Source organism: Adiantum capillus-veneris, chromosome 24 (genome assembly GCF_014529385.1).
Source record: "Adiantum capillus-veneris isolate H3 chromosome 24, ASM1452938v2, whole genome shotgun sequence".
In the NCBI taxonomy this organism is placed as follows: domain Eukaryota; kingdom Viridiplantae; phylum Streptophyta; class Polypodiopsida; order Polypodiales; family Pteridaceae; genus Adiantum; species Adiantum capillus-veneris.
Genome location: NC_140954.1, coordinates 58673099 through 58690959, shown reverse-complemented (window position 1 = coordinate 58690959; position 17861 = coordinate 58673099). Strand labels below are relative to the sequence as shown.

Below are 17861 nucleotides of genomic sequence, written 5' to 3'. Positions count from 1 at the left end.
GCTCTCCATTGAAGCTTGAGAGCAGCACCTTGTGATGTATGTGGAGCCTCTAAGCACCCATCACCTAGAACAAGGCCTTTCATGGTTGCAGGCAGCTGTGGGAGAAGTTTCATCGCGTAAAGTAGTGGAAAACTCTCTTTCTCCTTCGTCTAGCTGTTGCAAATTCTCAGTTTTCAGCCCCTAATCACCTGTATTAGGGTGAATTTCAGCAAAGTCTCAATAGAATCTTATTCCTTTCTACCTACTCTACACATACACAAAGTTTGGATGGTTTCCATCGCGAAAAGGACCTCCATTTCGACATTGGAACGCGCTCAGGTAACAATTTCTGGTTATGTGTAGAAAATTACAGCAAGCGTGTGTGCGTTTTGCATGTTTCTTTCGTGGGCTGACTGCAGGAATGATTTTGTCCGAAGAGACACAGTTAGCGGAAGATAGACTCTCATTTATGAGAGCTTCTGATGAGTTTTTTGGAAGGTAGACTCTCGCCTATGAGAGCTTCCCAAAATCTCACAGAAGAGAAAAGAACCTCTCAGTAGTCAGAGAGCAGTTCTTCTACTCTCTCAGTCAGAAGTAGAAAAAGGACAAGAAAGAATAGAGGGCGGGCTTTTGCCCGGTTCCTATGCTTGTAAAGATTGTTCCTTAGTAATAAAGATATACTCTTTATGGGGGGGACCAGCCCATCTTCTGGTCCCCAATGATGTGTCGAGCTTTCTCTCTTTCTCTCCAAAGTCTCTTGAGTATATAAATTGCATTTAACAGTCAGTTTTCGCTTCCGTATTTTTGTGACACACCCTCCTTGGGAATGAGGTAGATCAAACCCTCACTCATGCTGTCAGGCATCTCTTGTGTGTGTGAAAAGCGCTGCAAAGGTCTGAGCCAAGCAAGTCCCAGTACTCTAAGAAAAAACCGGGAGTCAAACCACCCTCGCCTCAATAGCTACTACGAGGAAGTGCTCTGAGGGCCACTAAGAGCTCATGTAGTTGAAGAGGCAACTGAAGCCTCTGACGCATCTCCTCAGTCACAAGACAAGGCATCTGTGCCCAGACCAGCTCTCTGCATGCAGTATGACGCTCCGACTGAGGCTTTGCTAACAATAGGTCACAGTAAAAGTCAGTAGCAACTGCACGCATATCCTCTGGCTGTGAAGCAATTGACCCGTCAGGACTCCTCAACTGGCTGACACTAGCGTGCGCATGCCGGGGTCCCACAGTCTCAAAGAATGCTCCCATAACTGTGTCACCTACCTTGGTCCACTTGGAAAGCAAACTCACGACGCCTCTCCTCTATGCTGGCAAGCTCCTGGCGAGCCTGTTGGCAACTGCTCCTCCAACCAGGGTTTGTCTTGGTGCTGGTCGTGCATCCTCTGCAGGGAAGCAACGCCTCGTCGAAGATGCTTCTCCTCCTCTCTTGCTGCAGCCAGAGGCTGGCCATAGACTCCCGAAGAAAGAACAGAGGCCACTGTGTCAGCTGGAGAGTCATGTGTGTCCAAGCCCTCTGTCCAAGGGGCCACCATTCGCTCTTTGAGCTCACAGTCCAGCAAGATCCTCTGAGGAATGTGTAGCATCGTGTTGCCCCTCCTCTGTCTATCTGTCACTGTGAGGATCACTGGTGCATGGTCCGAAAAGGATGTCCCAGCCAGGATGCAAACTGACCCACCCCAGTCACAAATGCGGTCACTGCGGTCACTAGCATAGAAGCGATCTATCCTAGATAGATTCACTCCTCCAATCTTGCGATCAATGTCACAAACTGCTGACGTGTCAAGCCACTGAAGAACGGAGCCAACCTTCAGATCCCGGCCAAGGGGCCAAAACCCTAAGAAGAAGAAGAAGCAGAAGAAGAAGTTTTACAGACGTACAAAGTCTTGACGAGTGGCCTATTTTTAAAGAAGAGTTCCCACCAACTTACGGGACCTCGTTCGATGTGGGCCCAAGTGACATAAAGGCATTAAAAATGAAGTAGAACACACTCAAAAGACTTTGCACAACAAAATATGATGATGTGGCACCTTTACGGACGTTCTGCAATTGATTTTTAGTAAAATCCGGAAATTTTAGCAAAGTGTTTTTTTGGGGTCAGCTTTTCATATTTGATGTTTTTAGGCTTTGTTCCCTTAAATATGAGTCTTAGGGGCCCTCTCTAGCACTCTTCAGTGCGCAGATTGCAGAGGAGGTGCTCCCCTCCCCCGCTGTTCTACTTTGCGAATCAACAATAATAAAGAACTACCGAAAGGGGCACCAGCATTTGGGGCCAATGCTCTCTTGGGGTAGAACTTCGCCATTCCCCGTCTCGTGTCGTGCATCTTTTTCAGTTCAGTTGTTATTTGAAGTGCTTAAAGTTGTTCAGTTTGTTCTTTTCTATTGGCATGTGGTGCTCGTCTTGTGATAGTGGTATTAGAGCATTAGGCGTGTGCTTTTCTGAAAGCATACCGGTCCTACAAAAGAGCAGACAGAGCAAACCAACCAGAGGCTACTGGAATTTTATTTGAAGTATCTTGGGGTCCCGACCCCGGAGTTATTAGCCACTCCCACTGTTCATCGTGCATAGGGGGCGCTCCCGTCTTCACCGCTCATGTCTTTTATGGCATAACCCATTAAGATCACTTGCAAGAGGACGATCCAAGATTTGTTTCGAGTCACTGTTTTTCTCAATAGCAGTGTTGTGCAGATGTTGATGTCTATAGCTACCAAGCCGCACACTCCAAGGACTTCGCAAGCTTTCAAGATTTTTTTGCCCAAAGCTATATGGTTTCTGACATCTTCCTTCGGAGTGTAACTTCTGGCAGACCAGGGTATCCTGAAATGCTTGCCATGGAAACCCTAGCATATTATAACTTGAAATTTCTAGACATCTCTGAGCAGGTGTGAGGTCCGGTGTGACTGCTATGTCTTGGAACTACCATCATCGCCACAGGAACAATGTCTGTCCAAGAGCTTATGGACCATGGTGCGGTCAGGTACGACCTTATGGGAGGAACCTAACCCTAATTTTTTTGGTGCAGGTTTCGGGATGGAAAGTGAGTCGACTTTTTCAAGATTGACTGATGTCGAGATTCCTTTTTAAGTTTGAGTTGTGTTTGAGAACTTGTTTGGTGATCCTGTTTGGAGTTTGTTTGAAATGGATGGAATCTGTTTTGAACCTGTCTAGGTGCCAATTTGAATTGTTTGACTTTGGTTTTAATACTGGTTTTAATGATTGGTGATTTTACTCCCGGATGGAGTAGTGAGAAATGATGTTTGAGAATGCTTGTTCATACTTATGGCCCGGACCCTTGTGGTTATTTGTGGGGGGAGTATTGAATGATTGAAAAGTGTTGTTTTTACTCATAGCCCAGACCCTTGTGGTTATTTACAAGGGGAGTATTTAGAAGTTTGAGCAGTGGTTTCTCTCAGCACCTCCAAACGACACAGGCTACGGTCTTGGGGACGTTTGGTTGTAAAAGGCGTCTATATCTTATGGCCCGGACCTTTTTAGGTTATTTGCAGGAGGAGTGATGAGGGGGTCGTTGAACAGCTCATGGCCCGGACCTGGATGGTTATATGCGGGGGCAGTGTTCATCGGCGGCTTTATGTTTCTCTGTCTTGTAACATGCATATATGAGCATTTGTGTTGCATTGTGATGTGCCAACTACTGAATATTACTAATTGGATGAGATTGCCTGGGTAAGTAACTTTAGTGCATCAAGACACCCATGAAAGATCAGTGCGGTCTAGGTGTGATGGCTAATTTTACTATGCCGGAATATCAAGAGTTCCGATCTGGGCGAGAGGAGAAGCCAACTCCTTAACAAAAAAAAGAGCAAACTGATTGTTCCTCCGAATGACCCTCGGAAATTTTTGAGCTAACTTGAGTTGATTTGTAGATATGTTGTAATGGCAGATGATTACTTTCTTTCAAGAAGGGGGGGATGTCACAAGCTGTTGACGTGTCAAGGCACTGAAGAACGGAGCCAACCTTCAGATCCTGGCCAAGGGGCCAATACCCTAAGAAGAAGAAGCAAAAGAAGAAGAAGCATTTTTACAGACTTACAAAGTTCTTGACGAGTGGCCTATTTTTAGAGAAGAGTTTCCATCAACTTATGGTATAAATGACATAAAGGCATTAAAAATAAAACAGAACACACTCAGAAGACTTTGCACCACAAAATATGATGATGTGGCACGTGTACAGATGTTTCCGCAATTTGCAGTGGATTTTTAGGAAAATCCAAAATTTTAAGGAAAGTTCTTTTTGGGGTTAGCTTTTTATATTTGATGCTTTTAGGCTTTGGGCCTTTAAATATGAGCCTTGGGGGCCCTCTTTGGCACTCTTCAGCGCGCAGATTGCAGAGGAGGTGCTCCCCTGTTGTTGTACTTTGCGAATCAGCAATAATAAAGAAATATCGAAAGGGATGCCAACATTTGGGGCCAGTGCTCTCTTGACTTTGCCACTCCCTGTCTCGTATCTTGCATCTTTTTCAGTTCAGTTGTTATTTGAAGTGCTTAAAGTTGTTCAGTCTGTTCTTTTCTATTGGCACATGGTGCCTGTCTTGTGACAATCGGAATGGGAGAAAACCAGACTGTCAGGGGGTCGTACAAAACCTGAGTGCTGCTAAATATCAGAAACCCGCATAGTCATACAGAAACGCTCCTTGGTTGCGGGAGCTGTCATCTCAACCTTGTGTACCGTGACAGGGCCACCTCAAATCTGATCAGAGGGGTCCTCTAACATGTTGAAGTCCCCCCCAACGCACCTCTCCTCTGCATGCAGCAAAGACTACACAACCTGAGACACATTGGGTGCATAAATGTTCAGGAAACCCATAAGGCAACCTTGAACTTGCATAATAATCCACTGAACTCTCCTTGTACAATAATACCTCTGCCCACAATGGCGTCCTACAAAGAATCCACAATAGTCATATATACCCTCCCGTGGATGCCTCTAGGACCAAATGCAGCTGAACAAAACGTCTCATAACGACCACGCAAAATCTGACCACCGTTTAATGCGGCTCTCACAAAGATGATGCTCCTGTAGCATAAGAATGTCAATCTCACTACCCACAAGGCATCTCTGAAGCTCCTGACGCAGCTGACCCCTGTGACGCTGAAACTTGGGCCCTCCTAATCCGTGCACATTCCATGAGATAATCCTTATGGAGTCAGTGAGAGAAAACAGATGCTGCAACATTATCCAACCTCGCTATCTTTGAGGCCGGTTTGGATGGGAGGTAATCCGCATCCGAACGACCTCTAGACAAGCGCAAAAAAAGTGTCTGTCCGGCCCAGGCCCACGGCCCAAGCCCAAGCCGAGCGTGCAGCTCGAAGGGCTACATTCTATGTCCAAGCATCCTCATGTACAAATACATAACAAAGAGGGCTTTGAGTGTTAGCAGACAAATGCACCACAATGTGCGTGTAGGTCTTGCATTCGGAGGCGTCACACTGAACATGGCAAGAGTCAAAGTGTCCGTATCAGATATGTCACCTTTAAGTCTTCTGTGTGGTGTGAGAACTGAGTAGCTTGAATCAGGAGCTAGTCGAGAATTGTGTGCAGGGTTCGTTGTGTGGGATCCCTACCGCACAACGGAAAGGAGAAACCCACCTGCTGCCAACTGTCAGTTGTCTGATCACTGGTCTCAGTCGAGGTACCAGCATGTGCATCCTGTGTATATGGGTGCTGGGCATGCTCAACCTTGGGAGGCTGCGCATGCGTTGTGGGTCGAGGTCTTCTGCGAGGACATGCCTTTACCAGATGGCCCATCTGTTTGCAAATGAAACATTGATTTGGGACACACGAATACTCCAGACTATGTCTGAACCATCCCCTACTCACCCGAGGCAACAATACCACCTTGGGGAGGGAGTGTGCGTCTCGAACAAGAACCCGCACAGTAGGTTAACCTGCGGCCTTGGCCACAACTGAAGCTGCAGCGCGTGGAGACTCTAGAACTGTCCCGAACATGGAACCAATCTTGGGGAGAAGAGGGAGGTACTCTCGCCTCAGGCCTCGGAAATAGACCGAGATTGGCAAGTCTGCCTCCTCCGCAAGCACATCTGTAGTAGGGTCAAAACCATGATGCCATCGTCGGAAGTAAGCTCGAGCTGCTCGGATGCCGAGCGGGCTCATGGAAATCACCTTGGCCGTCATCTCTGCAGACTTGAACTCTACCTGGTAGTACCCTCTTCCGAGGATCTGGACATCGGTGATCTTGCCCACATCGGAGAGGAGGCATGCCTGAAATAAACCCCGAACCTCGCTCCGACTAGGCCGATTGCCAATGATCTTACAGATAACCGAAGTGGCTTGCAAGCGCTTCACTTCGGCCATCAAGCTCACTTGCTCTGCTGGCGAAGGAGCAAGTCGGACGGTCGGCTCCCAGTGAGGGGGCTTCTGTGGAGTCCCTCTGAGGTGGAGCAGAAGGCACCATTCTGTGTCTGCTGCTGAATCGAGGAGGGCGTTGGTGACGAGGCGCTCACAAGGAAGCTGAAAATACAGCCTGCCTGCGAGCTGAAAGCGTGACTCGGAGGGGGGATAAGGTGGGGCGAATGGAGCGGGGGAAGGGGGCGCGCACAGGGGGGAAAGGGAGGATGAGGCGGGCAAGGGGCAGTGGGCAGCAGGAAGCGCGCAGAGGGCAGTGCGCAGCAGGCAGTGGGCGAGGGAGCATGCGAGTGCGGGCGAGGGCAGGGAGAGGCTGCGCGAGGGGGATAAGGGGGGCTGGGCGATGGCGGGCAGCGAGCATCGAGCATCGAGCTTGTTCAGAATTGTCTGACACTCCGAGCAAGTATAATTTTAAAAACTCATTTTGTATAAAAGCACGTATGGCCTGCACTTGCATACTACAGGATAGAGTCTAGATCCTTGAGAGTCAGCTTGTAACTTCTGTGCTTTCTGCACCCTTTGGGAAATGCAATAAGACCTGTCTTATCTCACACAATTAAGGGTAGAATCTACGTCTCAACTAAATTTTTGCTAGATATTTAAAGTAATGACGCCATTTTAATTTTCTTGTTTAAAGCTTAGCTTACAGCGACGAGTACAGCAAAACTTTAAAGTGCATGTTTATTCCACATACTAAGGTTTTGTTGTTTGCAATAAGGCTGCCCCTGTAATCTCTTATCTTTATCCACCTGCTCCTTTTGCCTGAAATGGTTGATGTTTAATTGTGCATTTTGAGATGCCGTTTTAGCTATTCTTCTCCCTATACCTCAGTCACATTTGCTGCTTTGGGCATGTGCAGGGAAGTATGCCACGGGACTACTTTGAGGTAGCTTTTTCTACTTATGAAGGTGCCATTATTGGTACAGTTCATACCCAGAGTAGGGTAGTGTACAAAGCTCGACAGGAGCTTCTGCGTAATGCTGGTGATTTTGTAGACTTATGTCTTGTCGTTCTTGCTGGTTTTGAGTATTTAACATTTTTAACAAAGCGTTGGTTTTGGTTTTGCAGTTGAGCTGTATAAACAAGCTTATTTGATGTTTGAGCCAGATATGTATCGGCGATTATTGTTTTGTATTAATGCATTAGCAAGGTCTCCATTGAATGCAAGCGACAAGCCTTATTCTTCGCAAGTAATGCCACTTTCATTGATGCTTTTTTTTGGGTTGGGGGTGGGGGGGGGGGGGGGGGGTGGGGTTGATTCAAGCATAAAATTTTCTTATATTTCAGGATAATATGCCTCTTGTGCAACGGACGGTTCTTGAGGTTATTCCTATGTTAAAGCCTTTGGATGACCACATGATTTCTGTTTGGCCTGACTTCCTCCGATTAATGGTGGAGTTCTTAGTGATTGGGGACAATGTTTCTGCTATGCAAGGCAAAAATGCAAATAATTCCACTGCCAAGGGCATGAAGGGGGAGGTTACTGAAAACGGTCATGGCATAGGAGAAGTAATGGAAAAGCGTATGTCACAAACAATGGCAGAACAGCATGGTGGTTCACTTTCAAACACGAAGGAGTATTTCAACAAGTTATTAAACTTGACGGAAAGTATTCGTAGCGACACACAAGCGTCAGAAACAACAAGCACAGAGTACTTCATGGACTTAACATTTATTGAGAGTGTTGTAACTATCCTCCAAACACATTATATAATGGCTCCTTCACCCTCACGGTTGCAAGTCCTTCCAGACGTGGTTGGTGGATTGGGAAGGTATGTGTATCATATGTCTTCCTACTCCAGCCCTGATGGGATAACACTAGGTGGAACTGAATTGAGAGACAACGTAAATAGCAATATCTAACAGATGCAAACAAGTTTTTCTTTCAAAGATGGGGCTAATGTATAACCAATCTGCCAGGGTTCGAAGCTATGTGCACAAGCGCAACACAATATGCTTGATTTTCTACGATTTTGTTTTTGAAATTCTAAATGTCTTTGCTGCTATTACTATCGGTAAGACTATCCCAGGCATATCAAATTGCAAAGTGATGAAATATTTCTGTTCAACCCTACAACCTTAGGATTATAGGGGAGCTCTGCCAGCTTCTCACTGTTTTTAGTGGAAACTTTAACTAATATTCATAGGTGTAACTCGCAGGATTGTCTACCACAATCTTGTTGATGAGAGAGAGTGAGAGAGAGAGGTTGAAATGAAATGAAATGTTATATTAACGTCTTCAAAAGAGATTTTCTCCTAGGGGTCATCAATCACAGACAGTCTCGGATGGCCTTCATGTGCCTTGTGCGATGGAAGAAGCGAGCATTCCTAGCTCAAATGGAACGAGACTTATACCAGCTGTTCTTGAGTAGAGACTCAGGAGAGGCATGGCGTTTCTTTCATGAGCACTCCCCTCTCCCAGTGATTACTTCTTGTGATGTGTGGGGTCAGTATGCAACATCCTTATATACGGTCCCTGGACAAACACCCCTTCTTGATCCTCATGAGCCATGCCCATCTACAAGTACCTTCTTAACCACTGAGATGGTAAAGTCGGCCATTGACAGGATGAGGACCAGGAGGGCATATGATCATGATGGTCTAGTAGCAGAGCACTTTATACATGCTAAAGGTATGCTAGCAAAGGTTCTTGCAGTTCTCTTCAATCGTGTCATGTGTGAGGGTCTACCTGAGACTTGGAGATTGTCTACTATTGTGCCTATCTTCAAGGCAGGCGATCCTACAGAGCCTGGGAATTACCACACTATTATGGTTGGGGACACATTGGCACGGTTGTATGCATCCATTCTGGAGCAGCAGTTGAGTAATTGGGCTTTTCTCTAGGGTCATGAGCTATGAGGACCAGAGATGTGTTGGCATTTATCTACTTGAGTTACACAGACCAAAGATAGTTTACAAAGCAGATCTGGAGAGAGACAATCCCACAGATAGATTACTGATTTCTTTACACCAAACACTGGACATATAGAGGAGCAGCCACCATTGCAAAGCTCAGCTCAAGTCACGCCCGCGGTACTCTCATTGACCGAGCATTGGAACTATGGAGATCGAGACGCCCACGACTTGAGGAGAGGAGCTTCATAGCATCGATGGAGACTACAACAGAGGATTTGAGCCATACTATCTCGACATCTAGAGTAGAGATGAGGATGGATCCATCATCCATTGTATCTTTCTCTTGTATTGGGCACCCATTGTATCAGTGATCACACAAACCCCACACAGTTCGAGCTAGTAACACTGCTAGATTCATTTTAGTATTTCTTTTTTTTTGTATTGAGACACGGTACCAGATTCACAAGTTTGTAGCGATTGGCCTCTGCCCCCCCCCCCCCCCCCCCCCCCCCTACACGCAGCATCCCCCTGCTCCCTGCGTTGCACCGCCTTCGCGAAGCTCCCCCCTGCATAAAAGCTGGACAGCAGCAGCTGGTGGTCAGTAACGCAGGTGAAAACAACGCCGACGGAGACATCATACGCGTAGACGTCGGCAAGAGAGCACGAGCAGCATCAGAATACGCGTAGGCGGCAACAACGTTCACACAGGTAGCAAGGGTTGCCACATTTGTGGCTCGGGTTCGATGGATCCGCCTACCGAAGGGGAAGGGCCGGGTGAAGATAGCTACACCACCCCAAAAAAAAACAACAGCTACATTTAAACGGAGAAACAGAGATACTGTACTATCACCAGGATCCTTACGAGTTGGGAAAACCTCCAGGATACATGATGAGCTAATGATGGAGAAGGTCCAGGTGATACTCAAATCAGAGCTAAACTATATGAGGGATGACATCAGGAAGGAAATGCACGCGAGCGCTGAGAGCTACAGGAACTCCATGTATGGAGACATGATGAGAGAACTAAGGAGAGAGATCCGGGGGATACAGAATGAGGAAATTCAGATCTTAAAAACGGAATGAAGAAACCTAATCAAGACCGAAGTAAATGTAACAGAATGCGTTACGCAAAAGAAACTCGATGAGGCAGTAGCAAGTTTTGAAGCATGGAGAACAAATATGGAAAAGCACATGGGGGAAAAAGATGCAATAATCGAGGAGCTAAAAGGAGAACTTGCGGCTTGCAAATCTGCAACTAAGGAGAAGGGAGATGACCAACCTTCGGTGCTGAAGGAGCTCGAGGACATGAAGGATCAGATGAAAGCTCTACGGGAAGGAGATGAACAGAAATCAAAAACGGCATCTTCATGGGCGGAACGTCTTTGTAAGACACAAGAAAAGGTTGATGAAGCCGAGAAATGGATTGAGGATGCGAAGAAAGGGAAGGCCCAGATGCCCGAGACCACACCTACCTCCACCATTATTAATATGACCATTGAGGAAGAGCAGAAAAGGAAGAATCGGGCTCTGCATGTGCGGGTCACAAGAGTCAAAGACAAAGAGAATGTAGATGAAGAAGTGAAGGAACTGCTACAACGCATGGGCATCACAGAGCCCACTCACACAAGTGCATGGAGAGTGGGCAAGAAAGGAATCGATGAGAAGAGAAACGTAAAGGATAGGGTACTTATTCTCCGCTTCCCGAATATAGAAATAAGGAAAGAATTTCTAAAGAAGAGGCCAACTCTTAAGAAAACCGGTATTTTCCTGGGAGATGACCTTACATTGTCACAAGTGGCACACATGCAAGAGTTGATGCCAGAGATCAGGGAAGCAAGAGAAAAGGGGAAAATCGCCTTTTATAGAGGAAGGAAAGTAGTGGTTCTGGAAAAGCGCTCATCATGACGGTGCGAGACCTATGGGGCGACGCTCTGGATAGCGGCGTGGAATTGTAATGGATCATATAGGCTAGATGTAGGTGCCTTTGAAGACAACTTTAGGGACAGAGACATAGTTTTCTACTCAGAGACGCACCAGATACCAGGACAGCTAATGCGACATGTGAAGGGTTATTTATGGGAAACAGCTGGTCGACCAGACAAGAGATCTCTACGGGGTAGCCGGGGTTCAGAAGGAGTAGCAGTCCTATTTAAAGAGGAGCTGAAACCACTACTACAGATTATCAGGAAAGATGAGCAAGCAAGGTATATGTGGGTGAGAATGAGAGCCGAGATAGGTAGCTTTCTATATATCGCTATATGCTACTTCCCTCCAAGTACATCAGTCTATTCCTCACCTAAAGGACAGAGGGGGCTTACTAGAACCTCACAGGATAAAGAACACACTGATTATGGGAGACATCTCATGGAGATGGCAACCATACATGGTTTGGTCAAAATTAATGGTCTAAAGAATTTCCCTTTATCTGGGGGATTCACATGCTTCCCGCACAGGCATGGGGCCAGTACAGTGGATTATGTCATGACTTCACCAAGCTTCATTTCTAGTGTCGAGGACTTTAAGGTGGGACCCAGACCGGTTGGGATTGCAGTGGATCATGCTCTCTTGACCTTATCAATCTCCTTCCAATACAATGCCTCTCAAGTACAAAGGAAGAAGACACACACAAGATATACTTTCACGCCAAAGACTGATTCAGTCTATGTGGAAAAGATCTATGATAGGATGTGGGTAGCCGAGCCAGTATATACTGTAGAGGAGATTACTTCTCAGTTAACAGAGATACTACATGGAGTAGCACAAGAGGCATACCCACATACTCAACCTGATCAGAAGAGAGGATTTGGGAACATGCCTCAAAACAGTTGGTATGACGAGGAATGCAGAGAGACGAGAACCCAGGTCCAGAAAGAGCTGGCACTTGGGATCATCACATATAAGCAGTCTCGGATTGCTGTTCGGCGTATAGTACGTCGCAAGAAAAGGGCATTTTTAGCCAAACTGGAGAAGGATTTATATCAGCTCTTCTTGAGTCAGGACTCACATGAGGCAAACTGCAGTCTCGGATTGCTGTTCGGCGTATAGTACGTCGCAAGAAAAGGGCATTTTTAGCCAAACTGGAGAAGGATTTATATCAGCTCTTCTTGAGTCAGGACTCACATGAGGCCTGTCGTTTATTTACGAGCACTCACCGCCTCCGACGATTACTTCTCTTGAGATTTGGGGTCAATATGTAACATCATTATATATGGTATCTGGACAGCCTCGATTATCTGATCCGCTAGAGCCATGCCCTGCTACTAGTACTTTCTTTACTACGGAAATGGTGAAAAAAGCCATTGATAAGCTGAAGACAAGAAGAGCATATGATCATGATGGTTTAGTAGCAGAACATCTGATCCATGCTAGGGATCTACTTTCAGAAGTCCTTGCTCGTCTGTTTAATCGGGTCATGTGTGAAGGATTACCTGAATCTTGGAAATTATCTACTATCGTACCTATTTTCAAGTCAGGAGAGCCTATGATACCCGGGCAATACCGTACCATTATGGTAGGTCACACATTAACCCGACTGTACGCATCCATTCTTGAACAAAAACTGAGTAGTTGGGCAGAGAATGAGGGCATACGGGCAACAGGACAAGCTGGATTCAGGAGGGGTTATTCCACTTTAGATCATATTCTTACGCTCAGAGCCATTATTGAGGAAGGAAGAGCAAGCGGGAGAAGGACGTATTGTTGCTTTGTGGATTTTCGGAAAGCTTTTGATACAGTACCAAGGGCCAGATTGATGCGCATGATGCAAGAGTTAGGGGTCCCCAAAGAGATTATTTGGGGGATCATGGCCTTATACGGGTCAGTAATTGGTTATGTACGTACTCCAGAAGGGGATTCCAACATTGTTCATTCCACTGTTGGAGTAAAGGAGGGATGCCCACTGTCCCCTACTTTATTTGGTATGTACATAGATGAGGTATCAGATTACATTGATAGAGGGTGACAGAGGTGCTCAACTTGCAGGGTCATGGATCCCTTTGTTGTTGTATGCAAATGATATTGTATTGATAGCAGAATCACCAGAGGGAATGCAAAGGCATCTAGATGCATTACATAAATTCGCGGAGGACAGTGGACTATCGGTAAACTTGGGTAAAACCAAAGTTATGGTGTTTAACACCACACCGCAGTGGGTTAGGAGATCGGCACCTACATTTGCATATGGCCAGGATACAGTAGAGTACACAGATGCATACACATACCTTGGTGTGGTATTTGCAGGACCGAAGTTTACTCTTAAGAAAGCGGCGAATGCTAGATTGTCCAGAGCCTCTACGGCCTTGGGAGGGTTGGAGAGGATGTGTTCACAAGTGCAGTTTCAGGAACCACGAACAAAACTTTTGGCTCTTTGATATTGTGGTGGCTTCGGCTATGCTTTATGGGGTCCAGATTTGGGGACCATCTGTGGATCAGGATAATTGGAAGTCAATGGAGAGACCTTTGGTATCTATGATTTCCCGAATGATTAGAGCAAAGGCCTCTGTACCACACTCGATTACCCGAGCGGAACTAGCTGCCCCTTCGATAGAAATTGAAGCTCTTACCAGATCAGTGTCCTTTATACATGGTTTGTGGGATACAAATAATTGCCGATATACTAGACTGGCCGTTGAATCTTCTCGACAATTAGCAATGAAAGGGAATACATCATGCTGGTATGCGCAACTGTCCTCGTGGTTTCAGAGACACGGGTTCAGTATGGAAAGATTACCCCCCTTCCAATACTCTCTTGCGGCTCTATCACTGGCAATGGCACGAACGGAGATTAATAAAATCATCCGTCAGGATCTTATACAGTTGGATACTAAGAGGACATGGGTAGACCCTACAAAAGAATTGGGCATGAAGATGGCCGACTACAAAGAAAACTTCCTACAGCTATCTGAAGATGGATTTTTGATTCGCCCGAGCTACATGGATACCCACCTATCTCATGGTTTGAGATGTGCTATTGGTCAGATTCGTACATCCTCACATCAACTGGAAATTGAATTTGGCAGATTCAGGGGAATCCCACCTGAGAGCAGAATTTGCAAGTTATGCGGAATGGAGTCGGAGACAGAATTACACTACATATGCCATTGCACCGTATACTATGAGATACGTGGGCGTTTCCACTGCCTATTTAAAGAAGGCTTTGGACCTCTAGATAGTCATGCAATACCAAGATCAAAGATGCTTAGGCTTGTACCTACTGGAACTACATCAACACAAGGATAATCTAATGAGAAGACAAAGAGCACTACAGCCTTAGAGGCAGATCACAGATTTCTTTGGATCGAGAGAAGCAGGAGTGGAAGGAGAAGCAAGAGGCCAGCAGCCAACACAAAGGAGTACCCACATTCATACCAAAGGCACCCTCATTGACAGGGCGATTGAGCTTAGGAAATCGAGACGACCACGACCGAGATGCAGAAGCACACTTCACCGGAGGAGACTACAACAAAGGATTAGAAGCATTCTAACCAGACACCCAGAATGCTCCTAAGAAGTTTATTTAATACTTTGTATTTAGTTTTTCACATTTATTTACATCTATTTTCACACTTTTCACACTTAGTACTTTAGTACTAAGGTACCCAGACATTGTAACAGATTCACCAATTTTGTATCAGTTTGGTCTCATAGGTCATTCTGGCCTTTTGAAGACGTTAATATAACATTTCATTTCATTTCATCTCTCTCTCTCTCTCTCTCTCTCTCTCTCTCTCTCTCTCTCTCTCTCTCTCTCTCTCTCTCTCTCTCTCCTCTCTCTCTCTCTCTCTCTCTCTCTCTCTCTCTCTCTCTCTCTCTCTCTCTCTCTCTCTCTCTCCTGCTGCCCGTGCTGCTCCTCCTGCTCGTTGCTCCCCCCCCCCCCCCCCCCCCCCCTGCGCGCGCGTCTGCCCCCCCCGCCCTCTTGCTCACTCGCTGCACCCCTCCCCCCCCCCACCCCCCCACCCCCCCCCCCCGCCTCGCAACGGCACTGCACCCCACTGCTCGCTCTTTCCCGCAGCCCTTGCGTAGAGAGAGAATGGGCATTTTTTCCAGCGTAGAGAGAGAATGTGGTTTAGGAGCGTAGCGAGAGAGTGTGGTCCTTGAGCGTAGAGAGAGAATGAGTTTTTTAGGCGTAGAGAGAGAAAGAGGGGTTTTTCATGCGTAGAGAGAGAATAGGTCTGCGCCCCCCCCCCCCCCCCCCCCCCCCCCCCCCCCTGCTCGCGCGCTCTCCCCCCCCCCCCCCCCTACTGTTCGAGCGTAGAGAGAGAATGGAAGTAGCGAAACCAGCGTAGAGAGAGAAGCAGAAAAGCGTAGAGAGAAGAAAAAAAAAGGTTTTTCAAGCGTATAGAGAGAGAGAGAGAGGTGAGAAGCGTAGAGAGAGAAGGTTTGCGAGCGTAGAGAGAGAAAGAGGGAAGCCACGTAGAGAGGAAAAAAAAAACCCTCTCCCTCTCCTGTGGCGGCCTTCCGACCATGAGGAAGCAGAATGGCAAGGATGACCCGATGGAGGATGCCATCCAAAAATGCAAAGAAGAACTAAGCGAGTCCATTAGCATGATCAACCGTCACCTCCTAGGTACTATCAACATACTCGACACGCGCGTGGCAGCTTCAGCACAGCTCCTTTAGGAGAGGTCACTACACACATCCGGTATACCTTCATGAGGGAGACGGACTCTGTGTATAGGGATGAGATATACAGGAAGCTATGCACCTAGGAGCCAGGACGGCCACTAGATGAACTCACTCAGATACTGATAGAGGCACTCCATGATGCAGCATCAGAAGCATACCCCCACAACCAGCCTACACGGAGATGATCTGGAAAAATGCCCCAGATCAGTTGGTATGATGAGGAGTGTAGAGAGATGAGGATCAAGTTACAGAGGTAAGTGCTCATGGGTATTACCACACATAGACAATCACGGATTATCTTTCGCCGCCTAGTGCGACGAAAGAAAAGGGCTTATTTATCCTAGCTAGAGCAAGATCTGTATCAGTTATTTATAAGTCGGGACTCAGGCGAAGCATGGAGGCTATTCCACGAACATTCACCACCACAAGCGGTCACCTCCACCGAGACATGGGGGGAATATGCCACATCTCTCTACACAGCATCAGGACAACCACCTCTACTGGACCCACTAGAGACATGCCCAGAGACATGTTCTTTCTTTACTGCCGAGAGGGTAAGGAAAGCTATTGACAGGATGAAGACAAGGAGAGCACATGATCATGATGGTCTGGTAGTAGAGCACTTCATCCATGCCAGGGATATGCTCGCAGAGCTCCTGGCTATGATGTTTAATTGAGGCATGTATGAAGGCTTCCCTGAGACTTGGAGTATGTCCACGATTGTGCCTATTCTCAAGTCAGGAGATACCATGATTCCCGGGAATCATCGCACCATCATGGTTGGTCACACATTAGCTAGGCTGTATGCATCCATTCTTGAACAAGAGCTGAGTAGATGGGCAGAGCGAGATGGCATAAGAGCACCAGGACAAGCAGGTTTCAAGAGAGGTTTCTCCACTCTTGACCACATCCTGACACTCAGAGCTATTATCGAGGAGGGTAGACACCATGGCAAGAGGACCTATTGTAGCTTTTGTGGATATCCGCCAAGCTTTCGACACAGTGCCAAGAGCTAGACTTATACGCAGATTACAAGACATGGGTGTGCCTACAGAGCTGATTTGGGGGATTCCGGCTCTATATAGGACAGTGATGGGGTGGGTACGCACCATTGAGGGAATGTTGGACATGGTCCTCTCCAATATTGGAGTAAAGCAGGGATGCCCTCTATCCCTGACTCTTTTTGGGATGTATGTGGATGAGTTTTCAGACTACGTAGAGCGTCAGCGGGACAGGGGGGCTCAACTAGCAGGGACATGGATTCCGGTGTTACTATATGTTGATGATATTGTGCTAATTTTTGACTCACCAGAGGGGATGCAGCGTCACTTGGATGCTCTGCATACATTTGCTCGTGACAGTGGATTGTCTGTAAATATGGGGAAAACCAAGGTTATGGTGTTCAACATGACACCACAGTGGGTCACGAGGTCGGCACCCACATTTATGTATGGCCAGGAGACTGTGGAGTACACAGATGCATATACTTATCTTGGGGTAGTCTTCGGTGGACCGGCGTTTTCACTAAGGAGAGCATCAGAGACTAGACTGACGAGAGCATATGCAACGTTGGGAGGATTGGAGAGGATGTGTTGGCAAGTTCAGTTTCAGGAACCGCGAACAAAGCTTTGACTTTTTGACACTCTAGTGACTCTAGCTATGCTCTATGGAGTTCAGGTATGGGGACCCTCAGTAGACCACCATCGGAGATCTGGCAACACAGATGGATGGAGATGTATGGAGAAGCCTCTGGTCTCTATGATCGCTCGGATGATTCGAGCTAAGGCCTCAGTACCACATGAGATTATCCGAGTCGAGCTAGCGCTCCCCCCCCCCTCGTGGTGGAGGCGTTGACGAGATCAGTTTCTTTTATGCACGATTTATGGGATCTCCCGAGGGATAGATACGCTCGGCTTGCCTTGGAGTGATCTCGACAACTAGCTCTACAAGGCGATATAACATGTTGGTATGGACAGATGACAGCATGGTTTCTGTCGCATGGTCTCAAGATGGA

The 17861-nt window shown here is 46.9% G+C and overlaps 1 protein-coding gene across 4 annotated transcripts in view; it reads left to right on the top strand.

Annotated features, from left to right (window-relative positions):
• Positions 1 to 17861, top strand: part of LOC147426432 (ARM repeat superfamily protein) — a 232478-nt gene that overhangs the window by 183470 nt on the left and 31147 nt on the right. For all 4 annotated transcript variants that reach the window (XM_086498077.1, XM_086498078.1, XM_086498079.1 and 1 more), the window contains 3 exons: positions 7227 to 7350; positions 7436 to 7557; positions 7655 to 8139. In XM_086498077.1, coding sequence (XP_086354203.1) covers positions 7227 to 7350; positions 7436 to 7557; positions 7655 to 8139 — 731 coding nt within the window. The remainder of the gene's footprint in view (positions 1 to 7226; positions 7351 to 7435; positions 7558 to 7654; positions 8140 to 17861) is intronic.